At 40.0% G+C, this 25,591-nt stretch overlaps 1 protein-coding gene across 1 annotated transcript; it reads left to right on the forward strand.

The window, feature by feature from the left end:
* The first annotated feature begins 1,029 nt into the window (after positions 1-1,029).
* Positions 1,030-25,474, forward strand: VPS39 (VPS39 subunit of HOPS complex). Its single transcript, XM_041459727.1, has 25 exons — positions 1,030-1,295; positions 3,043-3,108; positions 4,348-4,412; positions 5,155-5,197; positions 6,151-6,245; positions 7,472-7,570; positions 8,294-8,386; positions 9,865-10,048; positions 10,546-10,666; positions 11,027-11,147; positions 11,894-12,023; positions 13,202-13,344; positions 14,189-14,332; positions 14,898-15,039; positions 15,294-15,380; positions 17,351-17,424; positions 18,003-18,101; positions 18,314-18,431; positions 18,908-19,036; positions 19,506-19,608; positions 20,572-20,617; positions 20,958-21,107; positions 21,261-21,395; positions 21,948-22,039; positions 23,332-25,474. Exons 1-25 carry the CDS (start codon positions 1,223-1,225, stop codon positions 23,405-23,407), a joined length of 2,628 nt encoding a protein of 875 aa, XP_041315661.1. The 5' UTR covers positions 1,030-1,222; the 3' UTR covers positions 23,408-25,474.
* Positions 25,475-25,591: the final 117 nt, after the last annotated feature.

Genomic DNA, 25,591 nt, shown 5'->3' on the forward strand with positions numbered 1-25,591 from the left:
ATGCTACATTGTAAAGACTGAAGAGGGTAATGCTCCACAAATCATTTGCTCTGTAGACTACAAACATGTGAAGTCATTATTACCCAGTGTTACTGAAACATTTCTTTTCACTAATCGGTGCCATCTCCCTTTTCCTTTTGTAGGGATCCTTGGTTAAAAAAAGACTATATGCTATGGTTCAAGCTATATGCCTGAACCATAACCTTTGGAGATTTGCAGTTTTGCTGTCTGTAAGGAGGGATCTGATTTAGCACAGTTTTGTGCTTTAGCAGAAACAAAATGTTCATTCCTGAGCAGGAAAGAAATTGGATGCAAGAATGCTGTGCTTGTTTTCCCTTTCCTGTGCTTTGATCTTCCAGCACAGAGCATCCTCAGTCCCTGTTTTCTCAAAGTGGTCTCTGTTGGTAAAGATGCTTGGAGAATCTAGTACCATGTTCTTTTTGGGTTTGGTTTAGTTAGTTTAGTTTCTAAGCCAGTGATTGTGAACATTGCACCTCTCCATGACAAACATAAATGAAACCGTGGTCGGTTCTGGAAGGGGCAAACTAACGAGAAACATTTCCTCCTGGAGACTGACATTCACTGGCCAAGTTCATAGGATAAGTTCATTAAAGCAAAGCTTATGATCTCAAAAAATGTGCTTGTAAGATATGCCTCGCTGTTCACATCTGGTTATGCAGGTCAATTTTTGCAGTTGCATCCCGGGTGACTTTCCTATTTTCTACGGTTTATGATAGCCAACGGCAACCGGGCACCTCCTTTAGTGACGTTTTGGGAAGACGAGTGTTTCCTACAGCCTGTCCCCTTTTCGGGCTGTATGCAGATGCACAAGGGCTATGTCAGGGTCCCCTCGGTGCCGTGCCTACCCGGGTTTCCCGTTCGCGCCCGAGCCCCCGGGGCGGGCTGGCTGTTTGATGCCGGTGCGGAGCCCCGTTTTTGGAGCTGGGACAGGGCGCCCTTCCTGGTGGAACGCCCCCGGACAGTGCCAGCACCCTTGAGGAGCCCGCGGGGCGCCGGAGGGACAATCGGGGCGAGCGGGGCGGTGCCGGGACGGGCGGGGCGGTGCCGGCGCGGGCGGAGCCGCGGTGCGGAAGCGGCGCCGGGCGGGCGCTGCCGGAAGGGGCGGGAGCCGTGGGCGCGGGGGCGCTTCCGTCGGGGCCGTTCCCTCCGGTGCCGCCTGTGCCTGGGCCGGGCGGCAGCCGGGGCCGGAGGAGCCGCCGCCATGCACGACGCCTTCGAGCATGTGCCCATCCTGGAGAAGCTGCCGCTGCAGATCGACTGCCTGGCGGCCTGGGGTGAGCCGGAGGGGCCGCGCCGCTGCCAGAGCCGCTCCGCTCCTTTCCTCCGGCCAGGGCAGCGTTAGCACGGCTGCCCTGCCCTGCCCTGCCCTGCCTGCCCTGCGGCGGGCTGGCCGTGGCAGCGCCGCCCGCTCCGGCCGGCAGAGCCCTGAGTAGCCGCGGCCCTGCCGGCCCCGGGCCGAGCCGGCCGTGCCGGGCCGCCGGAGCCTCTCCCCGGGTCCCGGCGGTGCCGAGCGCCGCTCCCGGGAGCGCCGGCGGCCGCGGGCCCCGCTGCCCTGCCTTGCCCTGCCCTGCCGCAGCCCGGCTTTGGGGAGGCTGCCGGGACTCCCGCGGCTGTAACCCTGGGCTGCCTACTTTATTGCTAAAAAAAACATTCCTTATGTTGTGACTTAAACTTGATTTGGAGGGCCAGTGCTGTGTTGAAGCCTTAGATTTCGAGTACGTTTGCACGTGTTAGTGATACATAATTGTGGGTTTTATTTTTGGGCATAGTTGAGAGTCAAGATTTTGGTCAGGTGACTGCACCAGCTGTCCTGGTGATTAAGCTTGATCAAGCTTTTCAGAGCTGTGAGCAGGTGACATCAGATGTACTACCATCCTGCAAAATCAGCAATTAAAAAAGCTCAAAGCCCTATGGAATTGTGACCCCGATTAATTGTTTTAAGAATTATATTGTGAATGATAATACTCCTGTTATACATGGATTGTTTATGATGGAGTTATGTACTGGAGAGGATGTGAAGGTGGTTTATTCCTGTATTACAGCTTTTATCTTTTTCTTTCTTTGAATTTAGTTTGCTGAACTAGGAAAAAAAGCCTAAACATACAGACTTATTGCAGTATGGTTTTGTAAAAAAGATGTGTAGCTCTGTCTCTAGAATGTTTCTGCCAAGTAGTAGAAGAAAGAAGAAAGGTCTTGCAGGAAATAAGATTTTATTAAAATGCAAATTCCTTTGGTGATGAGGAAGTACTGGATGTAGAAGGAAATATTAATGTATGCTCTTTCCTGCATGATATTCAGTGAGGAAGAAATTCAGTCATATTTCATGAGCCTGTAAAGATTTTATGCTTTTTGTATGGTGTAAATGCTGTAAAGAGGATGAGTCTGAAACTCTGCCTTAGAATTTGTATATAAAGGCCCTCTTTTATAAATCTAAAATTGTTCTTGGTGGTCCAAGCAAAGCTAGCTTAGGTTGTCCAACCTAAGTAAAGCTGCCACACTCTCCCTCCAAACATAGCTGACTATTTCAGAGGGACATTTAAGAAACCCGACTTAAACTTAGCAATCAAACTCACATAAACTCGTTGTTTTTCTTTCTGACAGTACTTCCCATTATGTAGCACGGTTCCTCTCTGAGAGATAATCATGTCTGAAGAAGAGTTTATTGCCTCTTTTGATGGCACACAAGGTGCAATGGTTTGCTTCTTTACTGCCGTATGAGCTAGTGGAATGTGATGGCCAAGCTGTTTATGCTGCTTTACTGCCTGCTCTTTGGCTATCCTCTCCTGAGAGTTGAAGCTACTTCTGTGCACTCCCACTGGAGAGATGATAGGAGGCCTGTGTAGTCACTGCAGAAAGTTCTTTTTGGTGTTTGAAGCAGGTTTCCAAGTGTTCTGAGAAATGTAACATAGCCCCATAATAGGCACCATGAAGAAAATTAACTCTACCCCAGGAAAAACCAGCACAGCTGTGAAGGGCAGTTTTTGTTGAACTAATTAGACTCGTTTTCTCCTGTCTTTGTAGAGGAATGGCTCCTTGTTGGTACAAAACAAGGGCATCTTCTGCTTTACAGGATCAAGAAAGATGTAGGTAAGTTGATTTTAAGAATGGCACAAAAAAGTTGATTGTTGTTTTTATTTCCTGCACTTCTAGAGTTGTAGTCATTTTAACACAAGTGTGATTAATTGCTGATTTTTTTCCTATATAGAATTTCATGTATGTGAATTTTATTTCAGGTTTCTCTATGTTTAAATTTATAGTATGTGACTGTAATTTTTATGAATACAGTGTACAATTACGTGTAAAAGCAGTGCAGTGTGCGAGTTGCCAGAGTTTTGATGTGTGTCATCTTTTAATGACAGACTGGATTAGTGAGAGAGCAAATACGTTCAGTGGGTCCATGTGCATCATGGTTGGGGAAGAGGGATAAATACTAACTAGTTTTGTCAGGTATTTACTCTTTCCCTGCCTCTTTGACAGTCCTAAGTGCTCATAGTCTATCCTAGGAATGCCACAAATAGAACTATTCTATTTTTGGTTTAGTTAAAATCAATTTTCTCTGAAGATGTTTGTATTTCACGTTACGTGCTATTATGTAGAAACTGATGTTTTTCAATGTGGTAATATTTTGTAGCATGGCACAGGAAAGTAAACATCAAATGTAAATTTCCAAGTTCTTCAGCTCTTGGAAAGATACTAATTTGTAGTTACTTGGATTCTAGAGACTGCATTCAGCTTGATTTTTCTGAAACTTGTAGGTTGTCTGTCCAATTGGAACATGCTAGTCTTGAGTTGCTAGTCTTATCTCACATGGTAAATTTCTCCCCCTTTTTTGCATCAATGCCAGGAGAGGTTATGTCATCAGAAAGTGTCTGTAAGTCTTTCTCCCTAAAACTCCTTTTAAACCCTTGTGGTGTAGTGTTTTTTCCTTGTCTATTTTGCAGTGATGTACATCCTAGCAATTAAAGTTACTGATATTTGAGTAGTGTGGATAAAATCTTTATGGGTATCTTTGTTTATGGGTATCTCTGGGTTTCAAATTACGTAAATATAATGCTTGTAATGTAGAACTTGGGCAAGGCAGAAATGTAACTACTGTTGAGGCCCTCAGCTGGGTACAAGAAGTGTAATTTACATTTTCACCTGACTGTGTAGAAGACCCTCTGATGCATTTAGCTGTGGTGTAAAAGTTAGCACAGATATGTTAAAGTGTCATTCTTCCAGTGTTAAGTGGTCAAGTTTGCTTTCATAATTATTTGTAATTTACTTAGTGTAAGATACAGTCATGAGCAGCTTCAGTTTACACACCCTCTTCAATCTTTCTGATAGGTTGCAACAGGTTTGAAGTGACACTAGAGAAATCCAACAAGAACTTCTCAAAGAAGATTCAACAGGTAGGAAATACCATCTTCTTGATGTGGGAACAGTTTTCAGCCAATAAATGAAATGTCAAATGTACATCTGCAGTCTCTGCTGTGCTTAACAAAAAAAGTTCCCAAAACTAAAGATTTTCTTAGAGATGTAACAGCCAGATGTTTTTTTCCCACTCTTCCCATAACAGAATAAGCTTGGTTTGATTGCTAAAGCAGAAACCAAAGAATTGGAACTTGTAGGTTTATTTTTGGCTTTTGTTAGTGATAGTTCTGACTGAGAATATTTGTAAAAATGATGTTAATACCTCAACAGACTGTAATGTATTATTTGACTCTAGGATGATATTCTATAGGAATGTGAATGTAATTCCACTTACTTGAAATGTAGAAATAAAGTAACTGCCAGTCTTGCTGCCATTTTTTTGATAATTTGCACTCAATGATTATATTGATTCCAGGAAAAACACCTTAAAGTTTATGGATCCTCTCTCAGGATGCAACACTCTGTGTATGCTTTAGAAGTATTTTTGTACTAGTAACATAACAATGTTACAGCTTTTTCCACCAGCTTAGGTTGCAAATGCTATGTGCCAGCTTGTGAAAAGGTACACTGAAAACAGTTGCAATAGCTGAAGGAAGGTTGCTTATGGAAAACTGTCCTGCTGTTCTCATTATTTTGAGATTTTCATAGACTATCTATACTCAAGCCTTGTTGAGACTTTTAGTTTATGAATGGAGTCACTAACAGCATTCTCCCTTTCAGATCCATGTTGTTTCTCAATTTAAAATTTTGGTCAGTCTATTAGGTAAGTGAAGAAAAGTGTTACATATTTAATGGGTTCTTCTAGATGCAATTACTTGTCTGAATGTGGCAACCCTTTCCACACCCCAACATAGTAGTCTGGCTGTGAAGAAGTCATTGTGTGGAGCTTGCTTTGCATTTTGCAGAGGAAGCATTAAGCAGCATAGATTGAGAAGCAGCTTTGCCAGCTGGGAGAACAAAGCACTAATGCTGATCTGTGATTAGGAATGAAGAAGTACATGCATACTCTAAAGTGTCTGTAAAATACAGTTTGTGTTGGCCCCTGTATGTACCTGTATATGCATGCACAGTGAATCTGTGTGCACTGTATGAAAAGCACTAAAACTTCTGACTAAATTTGCTGGATGTATCAAACTTATTGTTGATGTCTTGAACCAAATTCACTTTATATGCAGATGTGATCTTTTAGTGTCTTGTGGAACATTTAAGTTTGCTTAGCTCTTGCTTGCTTTAACTTAGGACCTTCTAATGTCTTTTTTTGCTTTATGATCTCCAAGTCCCAATTCCTCCAGCTCCAGTGTTTGTAGATTTCTGCTGTTTGCATCCTTGTGCATACAAAAACAGTACCCTACATTTTCAACTAATTTCAGGAGCCAGTTCAAAATTATCTTTGTTCATGCAATCTTCCATCTTGAGCTTGCTCTGTTCTGGCCTGCTTGCTGTCCGTTCCAGTCTGCCTTCCCCTGCTTGGTTAGCAGTACCTTTCCTGTAGTTTTACCAGTGCTGGTGTTAGTCTTCTTTTCTGCATTTATTGTATTTGTATTGTATTTGCCTTAGCATTTTTCAGCTTTTGGGAAAATACTTATTTTCCTTTCTTGCAGCTCTTAGTTTCACAAGCTCTTTTTTATATAAACATAAAATACAGTAATTTGTTTGAATTAGCAATGACTACATGTATTAAAGATGAAATAATAATTGGATTTTTGTTTAAAACAGAAAATAACATTTATGTCCATGACCTGTTGACATTTCAACAAATCACCACAATTTCAAAGGCAAAAGGTGCATCTCTCTTCACTTGTGATCTCCAGGTAAGGGGAGGAATACAGCTGCACAGATGTCCTTACTGTTTGTAATAAGGATTCCTTTTTCATGTTGCTGTGTAGATTACGTTTGTTATTTTGTTTTAGATGAAAATTTCTTGGGTACCTAGTGCTTTTTAAAGTTAGTACCTACTGCATTTGATTAAGGCAACAGTTGTAAATTATTTTTTCTTACTCTGCTTCACAAGGTATTTTCCTGTGCCTGTTGTGGTTGCAGCTTTTGATACAGAACTTTTGATACAAGAGTTCAAGGCATTTTTGTCCTATACTAACTTTGACTCTTCTTTTTCAAGAGGTCCCCTTAATATAAAAGCCATTTCCTTTCCTTGCATTTTCTGTGTACTAGGTCATTGAGGTTTCCTTCTGCAAGCAATTCTGTCACTGGGATTTTTTTACATTTTTGTTTCTCTTTATTGGCCCAAGGAGTCCTGGAGCAGTTGTAGATTCAAGCCCTAAAATGGTTCTGTGAGGTGTAGCAGTGCTCTGTTCATATGCTTTAGTTCATTAAGTGAGTAATTTCTATTCAAGTGAGTTTCTCAGCCTGCCTATATCATTCAGATGCCTTTTTCATAATCAGAAGAGATGGTTTAGTGCCCTTTGTAATTTTTTTTATGTTTTTGCCCCATGGGAGCTTAATGTTAAATATTTTCTAGGAAGTACTTGGGGTTTTCTAGACATGAAAACAAATGTCTGTCCAAGCACCTTTATATCTGGTCATTGCAAAGTGACTTGTTTGTTGTGTGTCCAGGCACTTAGCTTTCCTAGTATTTCTTGTCAAGAAAGTTTTCCAACAGGTTAGAATATTAGATTATTAATGGTTTTATCTGTTAGTATAACACATTCTTTGTTTTGTCCCATTTCCTCACCTCTCCTATACTGCATAGAGTTCCAGCTATTTATCCTAGTTTCAGGGTTGGACTTACAGCTCTCTACTTCTTTTTGTGTATGCATATGCCTTTTGTGCTCTCTTATTTTTTTTTTAATTTCCTTGATGTCACAATCCCTGTCAAAGTTTGTTTTATAAGTATCCTGCCACCTCCCCTGCCTCCTTCCTCCCCCTCCCATGCTTCCTTTTTTAGAGATGTCCTTCTGGCATGGATGAACACAGCTGCTCTTCAGTGGCCAGCTTTGCTTCTAGAAGAGGCTTGTTTTGGCCTTGTCTTACCTTATTGCCTCTCTAAGTGCCTATGAGCTAGGTCTGTCTGTTTTCACAGCAATCAGATACAGGGGAAGAGGTGCTGAGGATGTGTGTGGCAGTGCGTAAGAAGCTCCAGCTTTATTTCTGGAAGGACAGGGAGTTCCATGAACTCCAGGTGAGTTGTGTTCTTTCTGTAGCCACATGTCTCAGCAGGGAAGGGTCATTGCTCTTCACTGCTTGCCATGCAGTCCCTGGTACTCAGAGGCACTGCTGACTTTGAGAACATTGGTGGTTGGTTCTGCAGACATTTAACGATGGAACAGCAGAGAGAAGTGAAAATACATGTTGAAGTCACAGTTAGTGGCATTAATACAGTTTCATAAGTTAAAGTTAAAGTAAGGGCTGTGTCCTGTATTTTAATGTTCTGGTTGTAGTACACTTTTAAGTACTTGACTTTTAAGTCAGTGAAATGTATAAGCATGCATACCTTGCAAAAACATAGAAGTGGGTGCACTTCTACTCTGAGTATGTCACTTAGTGACGTGCTTTTGCAAGCATGCCACTAAGTCAGAAGATAGTTTCTGACAAGTGTAGAGAGCTGCAGTTGTGAATACTGGAATAAGAAAAAATAACTAATTGAAATGGGTAGAGGCTTTTTCAGCTGCAATGCTCTACTAGAAAATTTTCTACTAAAAATTATCAGTTAACTCAGAGCAGACTCTTTACTGTACATGAGTCTAGCCTTTTTGCTGAATACTGCCATTCCTTGAGCAGTAGGTGCTGGGCACAGGTGGTGGGGAATATGGTGTTGACAAGAGAGCAGCCTGTTACACTCTGTACTGCCAGTTTGGACTTTTGCTTTTCATTCATAACAACCAATTTAACCTGTTTTCCTCAGGGGGACTTCAGTGTGCCTGATGTACCCAAGTCTATGGCCTGGTGTGAAAACTCCATCTGTGTAGGCTTCAAGAGGGATTATTACCTGATACGGGTAAGATGGGGCTGTGTAATAGTGTTTCAAGAAGATTTGGGTAGCAGCAGACACTATAGAGGCTGCTCCTGTGCTCAGGAATTTAGCTAACAGATTTATGGAAAACAGCATCTGGTACTTCTGCTATTTGTGGCTTTGGAAAGGGCAGTCTAAGCCTGTCCTTTTAAATGGATATTTGTCAGGAAGTGATCTTCTGTTTGTTGCTGTTGAGACCAGTGTTTGCAGCTCTTGCAGAAGAATGGAATTGGAGAAGATACGTTTTGTTTTGGCAACAGTCTGTGTAAGCTCAGTTTGCATTTTATTTAATATATTAAGAAATGAGATGAGCTCTAAAAGGACAAAGAGACCAAGAATAACTCAGCTGGCACACAGTGAAGCTTACTCATTCTTTCATTTTTCATTCTCTAGTTGAACTGCAATTGTTTGAAAGCCTCTGAACTTATTGCTAATTTAATATTACAGTTTCCACTTAGACTTCATTTACAGCTATAGTTTATTCTTTTTTCTGCCTTTACAATAGGTTTCTGCAGATATTATAGGAAAATAGGATGAAGATTAGATGCACCACACATGTACATGTATGTACATGTGTGGCAACACATGATCTGTAGTCTAAAGGGAAGGCACACGTAATTTTTACAGACACTTGAAAATGATGCTGCTCACTGAAGAAGGGGTGCCTTTCTGCAGTGCTCTCCTAAATGTTTGTTGATTCCTGCCATCCTAGTGATAGGAGTAGTTGTACAGCTGCCCAAGTAACCAGGGTGGAGACCGACTGTCCAAGTGTTTACTGTGGGTTGGCCCTGGTCCTCCACTAACCAGTCCTTGAACAGCTTCATTTCACTAAATAGGCAGGAAAAGTACACATGTTTTTATGGTGGTGTTTTCTGGTGGCTAGCTGTTGATTTATCAAGTGCTTGAGCTGTAATGCAAGGGAAGCAGCAGGAATGTGTGGCTGAAGTTGAAGAAGGATTTTCTCTTTTGGTTGTTATATCAGCTCATGAATTTTTTGTGTGAGTTCAGTTCCCACTATAGCTCGTGGCCAAAATAATGAGTGGTTAGGGCAGGGGAAAATGGCTAGGCAGGTTTCTAGGCTTTTAGTTAGTTTGTTTTTTTTTAATGTGGCAGTGCTTGCTCGTGCCAGAACAAGAGAGTGTGAAATTTTTGGCCTAAATGAAGGGTTTGGACACTTCAGCTGATTTTGCTGCTGTGCTATAATGCATTTGATAAACGGTGTGAATGATATGATCAGCTACTATCATCATCTCAGACATAAAAGTAATAATTTTTTATTTCAGTATGATGTATAAGCAGGATGAGTTATGATATGCAGAAACTCTTTAAATCTGCACTTATCCTGTTAGTGATTAGCCTGGGCTGCAAAATTCCTCTAGGGGTTTTTGCTTTAGTCTTATGGAGCTTTGAAGAAAAGGTTATTGTGCAAACCACTTTTTTTTAAATGTTCTTTATTATCCTAGGTGGATGGAAAAGGATCCATCAAAGAACTGTTTCCCACAGGGAAGCAGCTGGAACCATTGGTAGCTCCTGTAGCAGATGGAAAAGTTGCAGTTGGCCAAGATGATCTAACAGTTGTGCTTAATGAAGAAGGGGTTTGTACTCAGAAATGTGCCTTGAATTGGACAGATATTCCTATAGCCATGGGTGAGAAGTAGCAGTTTGTTTTTGGTTTTGTTTAAATTTACTTCTTTACTCTTGTGTATGTGATAAAATCATTATGTTTGCAGTATTGTGAAACCAGCTGGATTTGGACTGTGACAGTTTCTACAGTATTCTAAGTTGTACACTAGTTTCATGTGTTTGTTTTTGCTTCTTAACCTTCTTTGCTTGTGGTCTGTGGGCCTCTCGTCTCATAAAATAGGTGTATTCCATGTCTTTTATACAGGGACAGGCTCTGAAATGGAAGGTAGTGTGTTCGAGTGCTGTAGATCTGGGTGCCTCAGAATTTACTTGTGGTGAAGGATGAGCCAAAGGATTGGTAGCAAATTGCTGTCAGTGTCAGCCACTGAGTTTTGTTTTGAATATGTAAAAGGGGCACCTTTCAAAGGGATGAAAAATCCAAGAGAAGCCTTAAATCACAGCTTGTTTCAAGGAATGCTTGAGAACAGTGAACTGAAATGTTTCACTTGTTTCATGAACAGAGCACCAGCCTCCCTACATCATTGCTGTTCTGCCCAGGTACGTGGAGATCCGCACGTTCGAGCCCCGGCTGCTGGTGCAGAGCATCGAGCTGCAGAGGCCGCGCTTCATCACCTCTGGAGGGTATTGCTAGAGCTCACTGTCGCTGCTCTCAGGCTGCCTGGCTGCATGTAGCACGCTGAAAAAAACTGGGAGAAGAGTGGCTTTTCTGACTCTCACCTTAAGATGTAGCACTGAAGCAATCTGTTGGGTTTTTATGGAGATTGGTGGAGGCCATAGCTTGAGGAGGAAAGGATAGAGTTGAGAGTCTTTAAGAATTTGTGATACTGGAAATAGTCTTTTTTCTGCTTTGCAGTAGTGCTCCAGTTGCTCTTGGATTGATGCATGTTTCTATTATTGAATTGGGATTCTTTTAGGATAGGGTATTTCTTCTTTCTGAGCACTGAAATTTAATAATTGACTTTTTTTTTGTTTTGTTGACAGCACAAACATTATATATGTGGCAAGTAATCACTTTGTTTGGAGGCTCATTCCGGTGTCCATAGCCACACAGATCCAGCAGCTTCTGCAAGACAAACAGTTTGAATTGGCTTTGCAGTTGGCAGTAAGTACTCAAAAACTTGAGTTAGCAGTGGGTGCAATTGTGCAAAAGTACACAAAGGGATGTTTGCCAGTGACTCCACTAATCAGTCAGTATAACTTCCCAACTGTCCACTTTGCACAAACTGGTAAACTCTAGGCTTTTTTAACTGAAGTTTTAGTTTTGTGCTGCCTTTATTCCATATTGATCTGTTATGGTGTAGATTTTGAGAAATTGTTTTGTATATGAAAGATTATTTCTCTTAGCTGTTTAATTGGCTACCTTCTTTTAGAATTTGAAATCACTTGGGCTTCAGAGTCTTCAGACAACTTGTAAACAGTGTATTTTGGAGTTGTGAGTTTTGTCACATGACCTTTTTTTGCATAATATTACTCCTGAAACAATAATTTGATAGATATGTTGATACAGTATGTTTAATTATATTGCTCTCACTGTGTTCAAATTGTTTGGTTTCTGGAAACTCCACTTAATTGCATTTTGAATTGCTGACTTGAAAAAAAATTTGAAAAGGCAAATGAGTGAAGAGACATTTGCTGTGATGGAGCAGGTATAGAGGTAACCAGAGGTAGCTTCAGACCTTCCAGGTTATCTCAGTGACACAATAAGCATAGACAGGCACCAGCTGTGTTCACTTTGAGAGATTCTTTTTTTTCCCCTACTTTCTCCACAGGATAATGCTCCTGTTAATTCTCTAGGGTGTTTCCTATACGAGGCATGAGAGTTTTTAATATTTGTTAATTTGTATGCAGGAAATGAAAGATGATTCAGATAGTGAGAAGCGACAACAAATCCACCACATAAAGAACCTTTTTGCCTTCAACCTGTTCTGCCAGAAGCGTTTTGATGAATCCATGCAAGTTTTTGCCAAGCTTGGTACAGGTAAATGCTTGGGTTGGCATTGAATCACTTCAGTTAGAGGGAATGAAGTCAAGCTCACTGGCTATTTTATGGGGTTTTTTGTTTTCTGTTTTGTTTTAGTTCACAACAATGCTGCCTTGTGCAGATAGGTCCCCTGTGAACAGCTAATAACCTGGGCAGCTATTTAGTTATTTTTTTGGTGGAGCTGGTGATTAATTACTTAATAACTTAATTAACTACACAATTAATTACAACTAAATACTTATAAACTACAGTTAGTAAATTAAGTTCAATCAGGAGTTTGTCCTTTTTACCGAATATCTTTGTATTCTAGGGTATTTAAAGCATGCACAGCATGTGCCCAGAACCTTTGAAGTTGAATGTTAGCAGTTGCTAAAAGCCTACTTGTAGCTTGGAATGAAAAATAAGGAACATCTGTAGATTTGCAAAATCATTGGACTCAGATCAGGACCCTTAACCCTTGGTTTAGCCAAGGTGCTGAAACCAGGAAGCACTCCTGTGCTTTTGGAAGTCACAGTAGTCTCTGATACTAGGTCATACTACGGCTATTGGAAGAATGCTTGAAGACTGAGCTGTACTGCAGAATGGTGTTTAAGACTGAGATTCTTTTTGCTGGTGACAGAATTCTCATGTGCATTTAAACCTATGGCTTATTTTCTTGGCACATAATTTTTACTTTGGAAAACTGCAGTGAAAGACAAGGGCTGAGAGCTCAAGGTATTTTGAGCTTGAATTGGAGGATAGTAATTTTGAATTTGCTTAAACTCTGTGAAAATGGGTGTGTGTTAGTTTCAGATGGTACTATTTAGTTCTTGTTTCACAAGTGCAGTAAACCTATTCTTAAAACATTGTTTGTTCCTAGAAATCCTGTCTTACTGTCAGAGAGGTTATTGCTAGGAATCTGCAAGAAGAGCAGTAAGATTGTAATAATGGCTTGTCCTCCAAGTGTGCCAAGTGCACAGGTTGGAAGTTCCTGTGCTTGGACTTTGAAACCTGTTTTACTCTTGTTTCTTTTGTGTTGTTTTAGCTTCTTTTCTGTAATGAACAAATTTTATTTAGGCTCAGGAACCTTGTGGATGTACAAGTAGACTACAGACTGCTCTGTTAGAAAGATAAGCTTACTCTAAGTTTGCAAAAATAATATGAATGGTTACTAATACCAGTTATTTTTTGCATAGATCCCACTCATGTGATGGGTCTGTATCCTGACCTCCTGCCCACAGATTACAGGAAACAGCTACAGTATCCCAACCCCCTGCCAGGGCTCTCTGGGGCAGAGCTGGAGAAGGCACATTTAGCTCTGATAGACTACCTAACTCAAGTGAGTGCTCCTCTACCTGGTTTTAGAGCAGGCTTATTCAGTTCTAGCATGCTTTGTTAGCTTTGATGTGCAGGAAGCAGTACACCTAGTCCAGCTCTGTCGTGCTAGCCTTAATGGGCTGTCTTCATGGCTGGAAAATAGGGCAGCAGCTCCTGAGTGAGCAGGGGAAGTGGAACACATGAGATAGCCCACGGATATGTGGAGAACATCACGTGTGTTTGGACAAAATTTCCTTATGCAGTGGATCTGACCAGGAGTCCAGTATTTTATTTCTAGTATCCTTCTGAAGAGGACTTGAGCACTTCATTTTTTTTTTTTGTTCAATGATTATTAAGGGCACTCTGTCCAGGAGATAGGTTGAGAGCATGCAGTAAAAGTTGGAATGGGAATTAATGGGCCTTGTAAGTTCCTGCCCTCTTTATTTCGTCATAACTGGAACCTGAATTGTTTGGTTGCCATCCATAGTAGAGTAAAAGGAGTCTTGTGCCTGAAGGAGGATAGGTTTTATGCCTAAGAGTGCAAAATCTAAATTGTTTTCCAAATGTTTCCTGACTTGTCTAAAATGTCTGTTCAGGTTAACAGCATTTCCTTCTGACAATTTTCTCCAGACTCTGGACATTTTGAAAAACTATAAATATACAAATCAAATTTATACACCTGAATATGGTTGTAAAGTTTGTGTTGAATAATTTGTAACAATAAATTTTTTTGGGGAAAGAGTTGATTAAAAGAAGTTATTAAATTGGCTTAATTTAGTCTTTGTAGTTGGTGGGTTATATATGCTGAGGTGAGATGTAGAAATCCATGGCCTTTTCCTGTTAAAATTTCGTTTGATGTCCTGCAGAAAAGGAGTCAGCTAGTGAAGAAGCTGAATGATTCTGATCATCAGTCCAGTACCTCACCCCTCATGGAAGGAACACCAACGATCAAATCCAAAAAGAAGCTGCTACAAATCATTGATACCACCCTGTTAAAGTGTTACCTGCACGTGAGTTTCTGTCTGACCTAGAGGCTTTGCCACGGGAGCTCTGGTGGAATTTCAGAAGGAAACATTTAAGAAGGAGAATAAGGAGCTACTTCAGAAATGCTCACACAACTGTCTGTCTTGGATCTAAAAATAATGTGTAAAATCTGAGCATTAACTAGTTTCCTCACTGGTCAGGAAGCAGTTTCAAGGAATGAAGCAGGTGTGTCTGTTCCTGGTTGCTGCCTCTGTCGAAAGAACGTGGCTGTGTATTTTGAAGGTCTAATGAAGGCTATTATTGCCTTATACTAGTAAACACAGGAAAGTATGATCTTGGCTGTTTTGATGTTTTACAAAGCCTGACCTCTGTTGTTGAAGGGGTGTAGCTTTCATGTGCTGTTTTCTTTCTGTCCTCAAAATTATGGAAATTAACATGGATCTTCCTGTAAGATATGAAACTGTCATTCCTTATTTTTCTTATGCTGTGAAGCTTCCTTCCTCCTTGCCCCCACTTCCAGCTTGTGTTTTATACCGTACACTTAGAAGGTGCACTTGCAATGAAGTTAAAGTGCTCCCTTTTTTGTTGCAGACGAATGTAGCTCTGGTGGCACCACTGCTGCGTCTGGAGAACAATCATTGCCATATTGAGGAGAGTGAGCATGTGCTAAAGAAGGCACACAAGTATAGTGAGCTGATAATACTGTATGAGAAAAAAGGTCTGCATGAGAAAGGTAATTATGAGGTTGGGACAGGAGAAGGAGTAGAAGTATGTGTTCTTTGTGCTATGTTTTGACTTCAGTGAGCAGGCAGTATTCTGAAGAGGCTTTTTTAATTCATTTGATTAAATCTTTTTTCCTGTTACAATTTGGTCTGTATGTTCGAAACAAAACTTTGTTTTGTCTCCAGTAGCATAACAGGAAAAATGCAATTTTTTGTGGTTCGTGTTTGAACTAGCATTTACAGAGGAATTCTTTTCTTTTCAAAGCATTACAGGTCCTGGTGGATCAGTCAAAGAAAGCCAACTCACCTTTGAAGGGTCATGAGAGGACAGTGCAATATTTGCAGCATTTGGGTGAGTGTGAAGAAGAGCAGTATTTCTCTGAGGTTTTTATTCTTGTTTGGCTTGGTGGTTATTCTACTGTTCGGCAGCTTTCTGGAGGCTATCAAGCTGCAAGGGTATCCTTGTTATCTTGTTTGGTTTCTTGCGTGATGCAACCTTCAAGTAATAGCTCAAGGGATTCAGGTTTCGTTGAAACTTAAATATGTTATTGGAAAGCATTCCTTATTTCTGATTAAAATATCCACTGGGAGAAAATGGGCCATAGTAATTTGAATTTTCTTCCAGTGGTGAAGAGTGAAGTAGAAAAGCATTCTGAGTGAAGTAGAAAATCTTCTTTAGTCTACTCTTTTCTATCAATTTCTGGGCATTTAATGCAATATTCTTAGGTAGTTCTCAAGTAATTACAAATTCCTCCAGGCTTGTAGCTATGGTCTTTTAAGTCATCAATTATGTATTACTGATGGTATTTAATACTTGCCTTGTGTCAATAGTGTAAGCACTTGTTTATTGCATCCAAGCAAATATTAACAGTGTGATTGGCCATCAACAATATGCTTTATTAGTGCACAGGAGAATTATATATTTACTGGGGTGGTAGATAATTTCCTGCGTTGCATTATTCTTTTATCTTTTAAAATTGTGTTATACAGAACCTTTTCCTATTATAGCTCATGTTTAAATTAAGGGTTTGTTACTGAGGAAGTTCAGAAATTCCCTGCCTGTGGCCTGTGGGAATCCCCATGCAGATGGATGTTATGTGCTGAGGGAGCCAGTTGTTCTGTGGTGCAGAGTGGTGTTTTCCTTTAATATACTGATCAGTAAGCTTTGGTTGTTATTTAATGAGCTTCTCCTCTCCTCCTGATATTTTCACTGTTTTGAGTAGGTTTTAACTTCACGTTTGATTTGCTTGGGATTTCAGCAAAGGCAGCTTGATCAGGGTTTTGGCATGGAACTATTCTAATTAATGTCACATTTCTTTATAAGGAGTTAGATTCTCTGTTTTACATGAGAACTTCCATGACTTGTCCTGTATTTTTTTGAAATTCTCTGTGAGGCTACCATGCCCTGTAAATTCAGAAAGTTAATAGAGTTCAGCAAAATTCAGACCCACAAGTTTATTGCCATTTGCCAAGTCACACTTTCGTTACTGAAACTTTGAGATTGGCTCTTCTGGGAACTATTTCAGTTGTTTTACTTCACAGTGCACATCATCTGCATTTTTAAATTTATTTCTAAAATTCTGCTAATATGAAGATGCTGCTTGTTTTAAATATTGTGGGATGGAGAAAAGCAAACAATGACTGCCTTTTTATAGGGCTGCTTTAAGTTTGTTTCTTGTACAGTTGTGCTACATTGTTTGGGCAGTGAGTGCCTCAGTGATTCTGAGCAGGAGGGTGAGGGGAAAGTGATGTTTTCCTAACATGTTTTATTAGTATTGTGAAACAAATTGTCCAAACTATAGTATTCTTTTTAAAGGGGCAAGTCCTACATTTTGCTAAAAGCTGAGTAGCTGTTGCCTGTCATGTAGTTTCTATGCCAGTAGAAACTGCTTCAGTACTATGATGCTTTACTACTTGTTATAAAGTATTTGACCATTTGCTGTAGAAGTCATTAGACTGACAGGCTGGAAATGGACTGAAGGAAGGTACACAAGTGAAAAGATCACTGCCTCTCTACCCTAATTAAAACAGGTTGAAAGGAATTCCTTTTGGAATGTGATTAAGGCAAGTGATCTTGGTTTTGGGCTGAATTCTTTATGTTTGGTGACACTTAGTATTTGAGTTAATATTTGTTTTTGTTTGAAATCATGTTTGTGAGGCAGTGAAATTGTAGCTTTGGAACGAGTAATTTGCTTGACTTGAGCAACAGCTGGATTCTTCATGTAAATTAAGCATTGCTGGCTCTGAAAGCATCTGCTTGTGTTGTGAATAGGTAGATATTTATGATTTTAACATTGAGCACTGTTGCTTTTTGTATTCTAGGCACAGAGAACTTGCACTTGGTATTTTCCTACTCTGTCTGGGTGCTAAGAGATTTTCCTGAAGATGGACTGAAGGTTAGTGTGATTGAAAGAAGTACCTTGTTGTGACATTCTTAGTGCAGTATATGGAATTGGGATAACTCATTGTAAGAAGCTCATTAATGCTAAACCAAATTAAATACATAATTTTTATTTTCTGGGTTCAGTACTAATGTTAGCAGTAGATAAAGTAGGTCAGTCTCTCACTTTTTCTTATGCTTTTCCATTCTTGGAAGACCTTATCTTATAATAAATAACAAGGAACCTTTGATAAAACATTTCATTTATTGATGCCACACTTTTGCACAAGAGCCTAATTGAGTATTTAAATGTCAGGTGTTGATTTGCCTATAAAATTTACTCCCTCCATTTGGGAGGTGTTGTGCTCTGTAAGAGAAGAGTGTTCACTAGGGCAGAAGTGGGGATGCTTGTTAGTCTTTTCAGATGTGAAGTAACTTCTCAGTGCCCGAATAAGCTGCTCAGATATTTTTTTATATTTCTTGTTTACTCTTTGGACACATGATGATATGCTGGGCTTCAGTGCCTCAGAGAAAAATATACTGTGGCACTTAAAAAAAGAAAGTCACCGATCTGAATAGAATTTTATTTAACAGATATTTACAGAAGACCTCCCTGAAGTGGAAGCTTTGCCACGAGACAAAGTGCTCAGTTTCTTGATAGAAAATTTTAAAAGCTTGACTATTCCTTACCTGGTAAGAACTCAATCTCTACTGGTGCATTTTAACTTCAGTACAAAATATTACCTATAAGATCTTAGTTCTCCAGGAGCTGGACCCTGGTGGGCAAAGAAAACATAATTAAAATATGTGAAATCCTAAAGTCAAGCTTGGTGAAGGCAAGCATGAAGCTGTCCCTTACTTCCCAGAGCAAGTGTCTACAGCTGAGCCTTAATGTGTATTTACAGGAACACATCATTCATGTCTGGGAAGAAACTGGTGCGGATTTCCACAACTGTCTGATCCAGCTGTACTGTGAGAAAGTGCAGGGCTTAATGAAAGAATATCTCAGTTCTTTCCCTGCAGGTATGTCTAGCCTTTCCTGCTGGGAGGACCAGGAGTATGGGAGAGTACAGGGGAGCCTTCGTATTCCATGCTGTAATCCTTCCCTGTTGAGATCCAGCGTAAGATACCTTAGTGATGGAGGGAACTGGAAAACATGTGGGTTTGTAGGGCAGTCTAGTTTATTGCCTCTCAAGAGATCTTTTGAGGGACCAAGCAACACTCTGTTCATAATGAAGTCGAATGGCAGCTACTGCTCCTTGACTTCTGCATGTTAAGGGTAGGGGAGGGTTTTGAATAACTTGAGTATTGCTTTAACCAGCCACATGATGTGTTTTTAGGAGCTGAAGTTAGTTTGGCAGGTATGTGGCAGCCCCAACCCATGTAACAGTTCTATCACCATTTAGTTCCTCTTCATAATGATTTCTTTATCTTCTAGTACAGACTAGTGTAGTGAGATAGTTGTAATAATTTAGCTAATGTTGTTTTGTTTCCTATAGATAGAGCTCCAGTGCCTGCTGGGGAGGAAGGAGGAGACTTGGGGGATTACCGGAAAAAGCTGCTGCTTTTTCTGGAGAAGTCTAGCTGGTATGAACCTAGTCGACTTATTAGTGACTTCCCCTTTGATGGTGAGTCCTGTTTCTGTAGGTTAACTAAACCCTAGCTTATTGCATTGTACAGCAAAACTTCCTCACTTATCATAGAGTCATGGTAACTAGAAATAGAGAAGATGGCTTTTTCTGTAGTTGAAGGCCACTGGTATGAATACTAACTCTGTTTTTGCTGGCACAATTGGGTTTACCAGTTTCTGCAGGATTCCTCTAACTGTTGACCTAAGACCTTGTGGCATCTCCTGGCTATTTAGCCTAACTTTGTGATGACCCTGAATTGCTGAATAGATCTGAAGGCTGTTGTTTCTTAAGGTGACTTAAGAATTCATAAAAGGTTTCTGAGACTAGTGTGAAATGTAGACTTACAGTGTCAGTGTAACTTATACTGTAGCCTGAGCACAGATTAATGCTTCCTTCTGTTAGTCTGGTCACTAATTTTGTCATGTCTCTGTGTAGCTGTTGATTTAATCCTTCATGCTATCACTAGGTCTCCTAGAAGAACGTGCTCTGCTCTTGGGTCGAATGGGGAAGCATGAGCAAGCTCTGTTTATTTATGTTCATATTCTGAAGGACACCAACATGGCTGAAAAGTAAGGATTTCATTATTTTATATTTTTTGCAGTTTTGCAAGGCTTATTTTGCTGACTGCTGTGTGGATAGGATGTGTATTGAAATGTTGCTATATGTGGAGCATGAACATTGTAAGTCTTCAGGATCTTCTGTGTTTTCACATTTTATTGACCTTGAAGCTCTTCTGGGTGTCTCTTTATTACAGATGCTGCTGCTGTCCCTTTGAGGTTTGCCTTTTCATGCTTTTCTGTCCTTGTGCTTTAGAGCAATATGACCATTGTCAATAAGTTACTGCTTTTCACCTGTCCTTGCTCTGTGATCTTGTGTGTTGTTTTGCTTCCTTTCTGTTTGGAGAGATGTTCACTGGCCCACAGTAAAAAGAATCCTCGTTAGTAAAGATACAGCATTTTTCTATGTGTTTTGTGTCAGGGAACCTCCTGATTGAATCAGAAATACTCAGGTAAAAATAGAATTACCCAGCACTGGCAGGTATATCTGAGCCCTGGGACCTGTTCAACATAGTTGCTTTTAAAGCTATTTTCAGCAAATGCTTGTTAGAGGGCATTCATCCCTGGTATGCAGTGTACACTAATGAACAGCTTCTTTTTGTGATTCAGATACACTAATTACATATATATATACACCTAGGTTTTTACGCTGTGATGTGTTGATTTGGGATATCTTCCCCCCCCCTCCCCTTTTTTTCTTACACAGCTAAATTCAATTTGGCTTCTGCATTAAGGCTTTTTAAGTTGGTTGGAAGTGGGAGACTTGCACAAAACTTTGCTTCTCTGAGCATTGTGATGCAGAGTAAATGGTGTAATCCTGCTGTGCAGTTTGGTGAATTGTATCTGAATCAGAAGTACAGTCACTTAACTTGGATAACTTCAGTACTAATTAAATGTTAATTTCTGTAAACTGATTCTTTGGGTCCTGTAACTGTTTCTGTATTTGTCTTAATTCTTCTCTGTTGATTCTTCTAGCTACTGCCATAAACATTATGACAGAAACAAAGATGGCAACAAAGATGTAAGTAGCTTCTTGTTCAGTAAGGGAGTAGAAGGCTATTCATACCTTGTTCAAAACTTGAAAGTTCTTACTCTGTATAGACATTTTCAGGGTTTGTGTAGTATATGGGAACCTATGTATTATCTCTTGGAATTTAGGAATTCCTAGATGATCATGGGGTGGTTTTTGTTGAGAATGTTACTGTATCGTTGGATTTGAGCCTACATTAAGAGCTGTTTAGATGAGCAGTGCAGAATTTTGGATGGCATGGGTGTGACTTAGTACCACTGCTGGGTTTTACCAGCACTGTCAGCTGTGGATGTGTGCAGCAGTTTTAGAACTTCCCTTGTGTGTGCTACAGGTGTATCTGTCCCTGCTGCGCATGTATCTCTCCCCACCCAGTGTTCATTGCCTGGGACCCATCAAGATGGAGGTGCTGGAGCCTCAAGCCAACCTGCAGGCTGCTCTGCAGGTTTTGGAACTGCACCACAGCAAACTGGATACCACTAAGGTAATTCAGACCTGTAAGTACTCTGTGCTGTTGGCAGGAGACTGCAGAAGGTACTGGAGTAGGCAAGTGACTGGAATGTGTCAATCTAAATGTGTCAGTTTCTATTCTATTTTTATCTCTGTTCCTTTTTAACTTTTTCTAACTTTGTTCCAGGCAATAAACCTACTCCCAGCAAATACACAGATTAGTGAGATTCGCATCTTCTTAGAGAAAGTACTTGAAGAAAATGCTCAGAAGAAAAGGTTTAATCAAGTGCTCAAGAACCTTCTCCATGCAGAGTTTCTGAGGGTGAGCATCCACCACCTGTTATTTATTGGAATAATGTTTTAAAATATGTCCAATATTGAAATATACTGTTTCTTACTGGGGATGGGTGTCCTCTAGATGGTGCTGTAATGCATCTGAAATTAAATGGGAACCATGTAGCTTGAACATCCTTTTTGCAGGAGATGGTGTGTACATTCATTTTAGTTTGGATGAGTGTTTGTCTTTGCTCACTGTGCTGTGGTGTGCACTGCAGAATCATCTCAGCTTGGACTGAATTTCTTTCAAACGAAGTGAGCCAGGGGACACAGTTCAATGTTCACCCTAACCCCCTTTAGTGGTTGAATGCCTTAGGCTGTGGACCAAGGTGAAAGTAAAACCCTGTGATTCATACAGTGTGGGGTTTGGGTGTTCAGTACCACCTGCTCCGCTCCACAGAGCGGCTTCTTCTGTGCTGCACAACTTGGTAATGTGGGTACAGCCACTGACAGTTAAATGCTGTGATGGTTTGCAGTTTCATCAGACCAAGGCCTGGCATTGCTTTTTGAGCAGCTTGGGCTTTTTATCCTTCTTTAGGTCCAGGAGGAGCGGATCTTGCATCAGCAAGTAAAGTGCATAATTACAGAGGAGAAGGTGTGCACTGTTTGTAAAAAGAAGATAGGTAACAGGTAAGAGAGCTGGGTAAACTGAATCAAATATTAATCTGGTACACTTAAACTAAGAATGTTGGAAAACTGAATGTATGTATAGCCAGAGAGAACAGCAGTATGAGAGAGCCATTTGAAGAGTATTTGAATTACAAATTACATTCATTAGCTGAATGGTTAGGAATACTTTGACCAAAGCTTTGGTCAGTGAATTTGCTGCAGGAGTTTAATCCTCCTTTCAACAAAGGAGTATAAAACTCCTTCAGAAATTCCCAAGAGTTCTTACTTCACAACTCTAGAAGGCATAAAATCGGTCCTCATACTGAATTTTGAAAACTTTGTAAGACCACTGCCTTTCGAAGAACCTGCTTCATAACTAGAATTGAGGAGGATGCTATAAAGAATTTTAAGCTAAGATACATGTGTAGTTTTCTCTATCCAATGGCTTTATGGCTCCCTGACTGATGTATGTTTTGTAGCCTACATGCAATAGGATGTTTAAAGGTAGAACTAATTTGCTTGATGATTTGGATGCCAGTGACCCTGAGATGAGCTCAGCTGGTTAGAGCATGGTGCTGATAACACCAGGCTTGTGAGTTCAATCACTGTACTGGCTATTTACTTAAGATTTGGACTCTTATCCTTGTGGGTCCCTTCCAATTCAGAATATTCTGTGAATCTGTGAACTTTACTTATACCATTCTTAGTAGCTAATATAGAATGCAAATTTTATTTGCACTTGGTTTTTTTTTTTTTTTTTTTTTCCTTTCAGCTGGAGGGAAATGCTACGTTATTCAGTCATTATTTTCTTTTTGATGGGACCCCTTCTGAGATATGAGTAGCATTAACAATGATAGGGAAAAGTTCTTTTCCCAAAACATTTTAATAAACATCAGTCTAAATATTGCTACACATATTAAATTTTCGTTTTTAACATGCAGCACGTAGCATCAGAATTGAAATTTGCATATGCAATATTGTTTTTGTTGTCTAGAATTTTTCTGGTGCTATTAAGTTCAGCAAGATTTTGATGGGCAAGCATGTCTCTCAGTCTTTAACTTGTTACCAGTGACTTCCAAGTAAAATGTGCCTGCAGAAATGAAAATAGATTTTAAAAACCTCCAAGCAAACCTCTTAGAATATCCATAGAATACCTTTGTCTGCTTTTTCTTTAATATGTTCAGGCTATAGTTTAAAAAAGTGTCACTGTCATGTGTCTATCTCTGATTCTGCCCAACTTGGATGCTCTTGTTTGAATATGGAAAACAATGTTTGTCTTGACAGCTGATGGTTGTGTTTTGTTCTCTTTGCAGTGCATTTGCTCGATACCCTAATGCAATAGTTGTGCATTATTTCTGCTCCAAAGAAGTCAACACACTGGACACCTGACCTTGCCATGGTCAATAATCCCAACATTCATAAGAAATTCAGTACTGATGACTAAAGAAGTTGATGTATCTGAGATTTTTGAGGCTTGTTGCTAGGTTCTCTTACACTGGGTAGAAATCATTTGTATCTATGGACTGAATGTACCTACCCAGCAATACTGATTTACTAGAAAATTACTTTAACCATGTTGTTACAGTGCTGGCAACTGCACCGAACCTCTCAGTCCTCAGATGAAGAATAGAAACTGATTTTTGTAGTGAGTTTTATAACACTCCAGCCTTGCAAATGAACCATTAGACAGCTGTTGGACTTTCACCACAAATCAAGTTTTACAATAAAATGTACTTGCTTAGGGTGGCAATGTTGTGATTTGGCCTTGTATGGAAGTATTTATTCAAAAAAAGAAAATTCCCTGAAAGTCTTTGCAGCCATATCAGCATTGCATGGGGATCACCAGGTGTTTGTGTAGAGGAGGCTTCTGTGTCTGTTTCTAGACTTAGGAAGTGTAACTTTTATCACAGCAACAGAAATGGTTTAAATGCTGGCCAAAGGACTCTCTATTGATATTCAGTGGTTTTGCCTGACCTTCTGGTAAGTTGTTTCACAGGAGATAAACAGACAAATGATAGATACCATTAAGAAGCTTTTTTCCCTTTTTGTTTTAGTCTGAGAGCTATAAATTGAATTAACTTGTGTGTTGTTTGCACTGACTGTGTTCACTGTTAGTGTGAGTGGAAGCTCAGAGACTGTTGGAAGAAGTTCACATCTGCACTCAAAGGAAAAAACAAAGAACACCCTGTAAAGCAATTTCTGGAAGGAGTGGACTGTAGTTACTGCTTGAGCTTCTGGACTATGCTTGAGACTTTTGTATATAAATTCTTCAGTCTTTCGTTCACTTTCCAACATTGAAGTAAAATCCAGACTGTTTCAACATCTGTGTGTTTGAAATGCTCTAGAACTGCATTCTGTTCAGGCTGGTACTGTTCTAAAATTACTCTCGGGCCAGAAGACTTAACACAAGAACTAAGTTTTCCATAGTCACTCTAGACTGTAATATTTTTGTCTAACTTATTTTTTCAGAAACATTAATCAGTAGCAGATTGGTATGAGGGACAAAATGTTTGTTGCAGAAAGAATCTGTGGAGTGGTAACGAAAAGGCAGCAGCAGCAGCAAATAACCCAGTGGAGGGACTGTTTGACTCTCAGCATCCTGGTCTAGCAATACTTATAAATAAATCATTATTAAGTGGTATGGAGCATGACATGTAACTACCATGTATGACATCTTAAAGAACAAGCTGATGAATAAATCTGGTCTGCCTAAAGTGTAGTTGAACCTCAGTTAACATCATAGGTTTACTTAAATCATGTGAGTTTTTTTTAGGAACAGATCTGCTATAGGCTGAAAAGGGTCCTAATTCACTTTCATTTGCCAGTGTTAAGAGTTGCCCTTGATAACTGTTTTTTCCTTGTTCATATGTGTTTGTATTTATTGTTCATGCATTCTTTTGGGTTTCTTAGTCCAGTGTTTTGCTTGGATGTCTTGGGCAGTATTGCTATTGAATACTTTCTGCAGAGGCTGGATAGAGGGAATCTGTGGTGTTAATGTTTTTAAACTTGTATTTCTTCTGTTTGAAGAAGAGAGCCTAAAAATACTTAGACTAGATTTGCACATGCTGTATAGATCTCTATCTCTAGTTCAGGTACGGAGGGAAGATGGTTTGGGAGAGTTGTGTTTACAGGTCGTAGAGAATGAAGACAGGGTTTTTAAAAAGACCCTGCATTCTTTGTATACAGATATAACAATGCTACTCTGATTTTTACCTTATGTTTAGTACTGGTAGTATGATTTTTATTTGCATTCATTATCTGTTACCAGGATCTTCATTGTGCTCTTACTTACAAGACTAAAGTTGTGCCTCTGTTCGTCTCCACTGCATACCTTTTACAGAGATGTGGCTTGTGCTGTACTTTTTTTTTTTGTTGGTTCATACAATGTGCTTTGGGTTTACCAAACTTACAGCAGGCTTATCTAAAGCAATAGGTTGTAATAAATATCGTGAACCAGTGTGTGTTTCAGTCATTGTGCAGTTAACTTTTCTGGGCTGATGTAGATTTTATTTGTATATTAGACCTCACTTTCTCCTGGAAGTCAGGCCCAATGCATTATCTCAGTATTCCCCT

The sequence above is a fragment of the Pyrgilauda ruficollis genome, unplaced genomic scaffold (genome assembly GCF_017590135.1).
Source record: "Pyrgilauda ruficollis isolate IOZ18807 unplaced genomic scaffold, ASM1759013v1 scaffold14, whole genome shotgun sequence".
Taxonomy (NCBI): domain Eukaryota; kingdom Metazoa; phylum Chordata; class Aves; order Passeriformes; family Passeridae; genus Pyrgilauda; species Pyrgilauda ruficollis.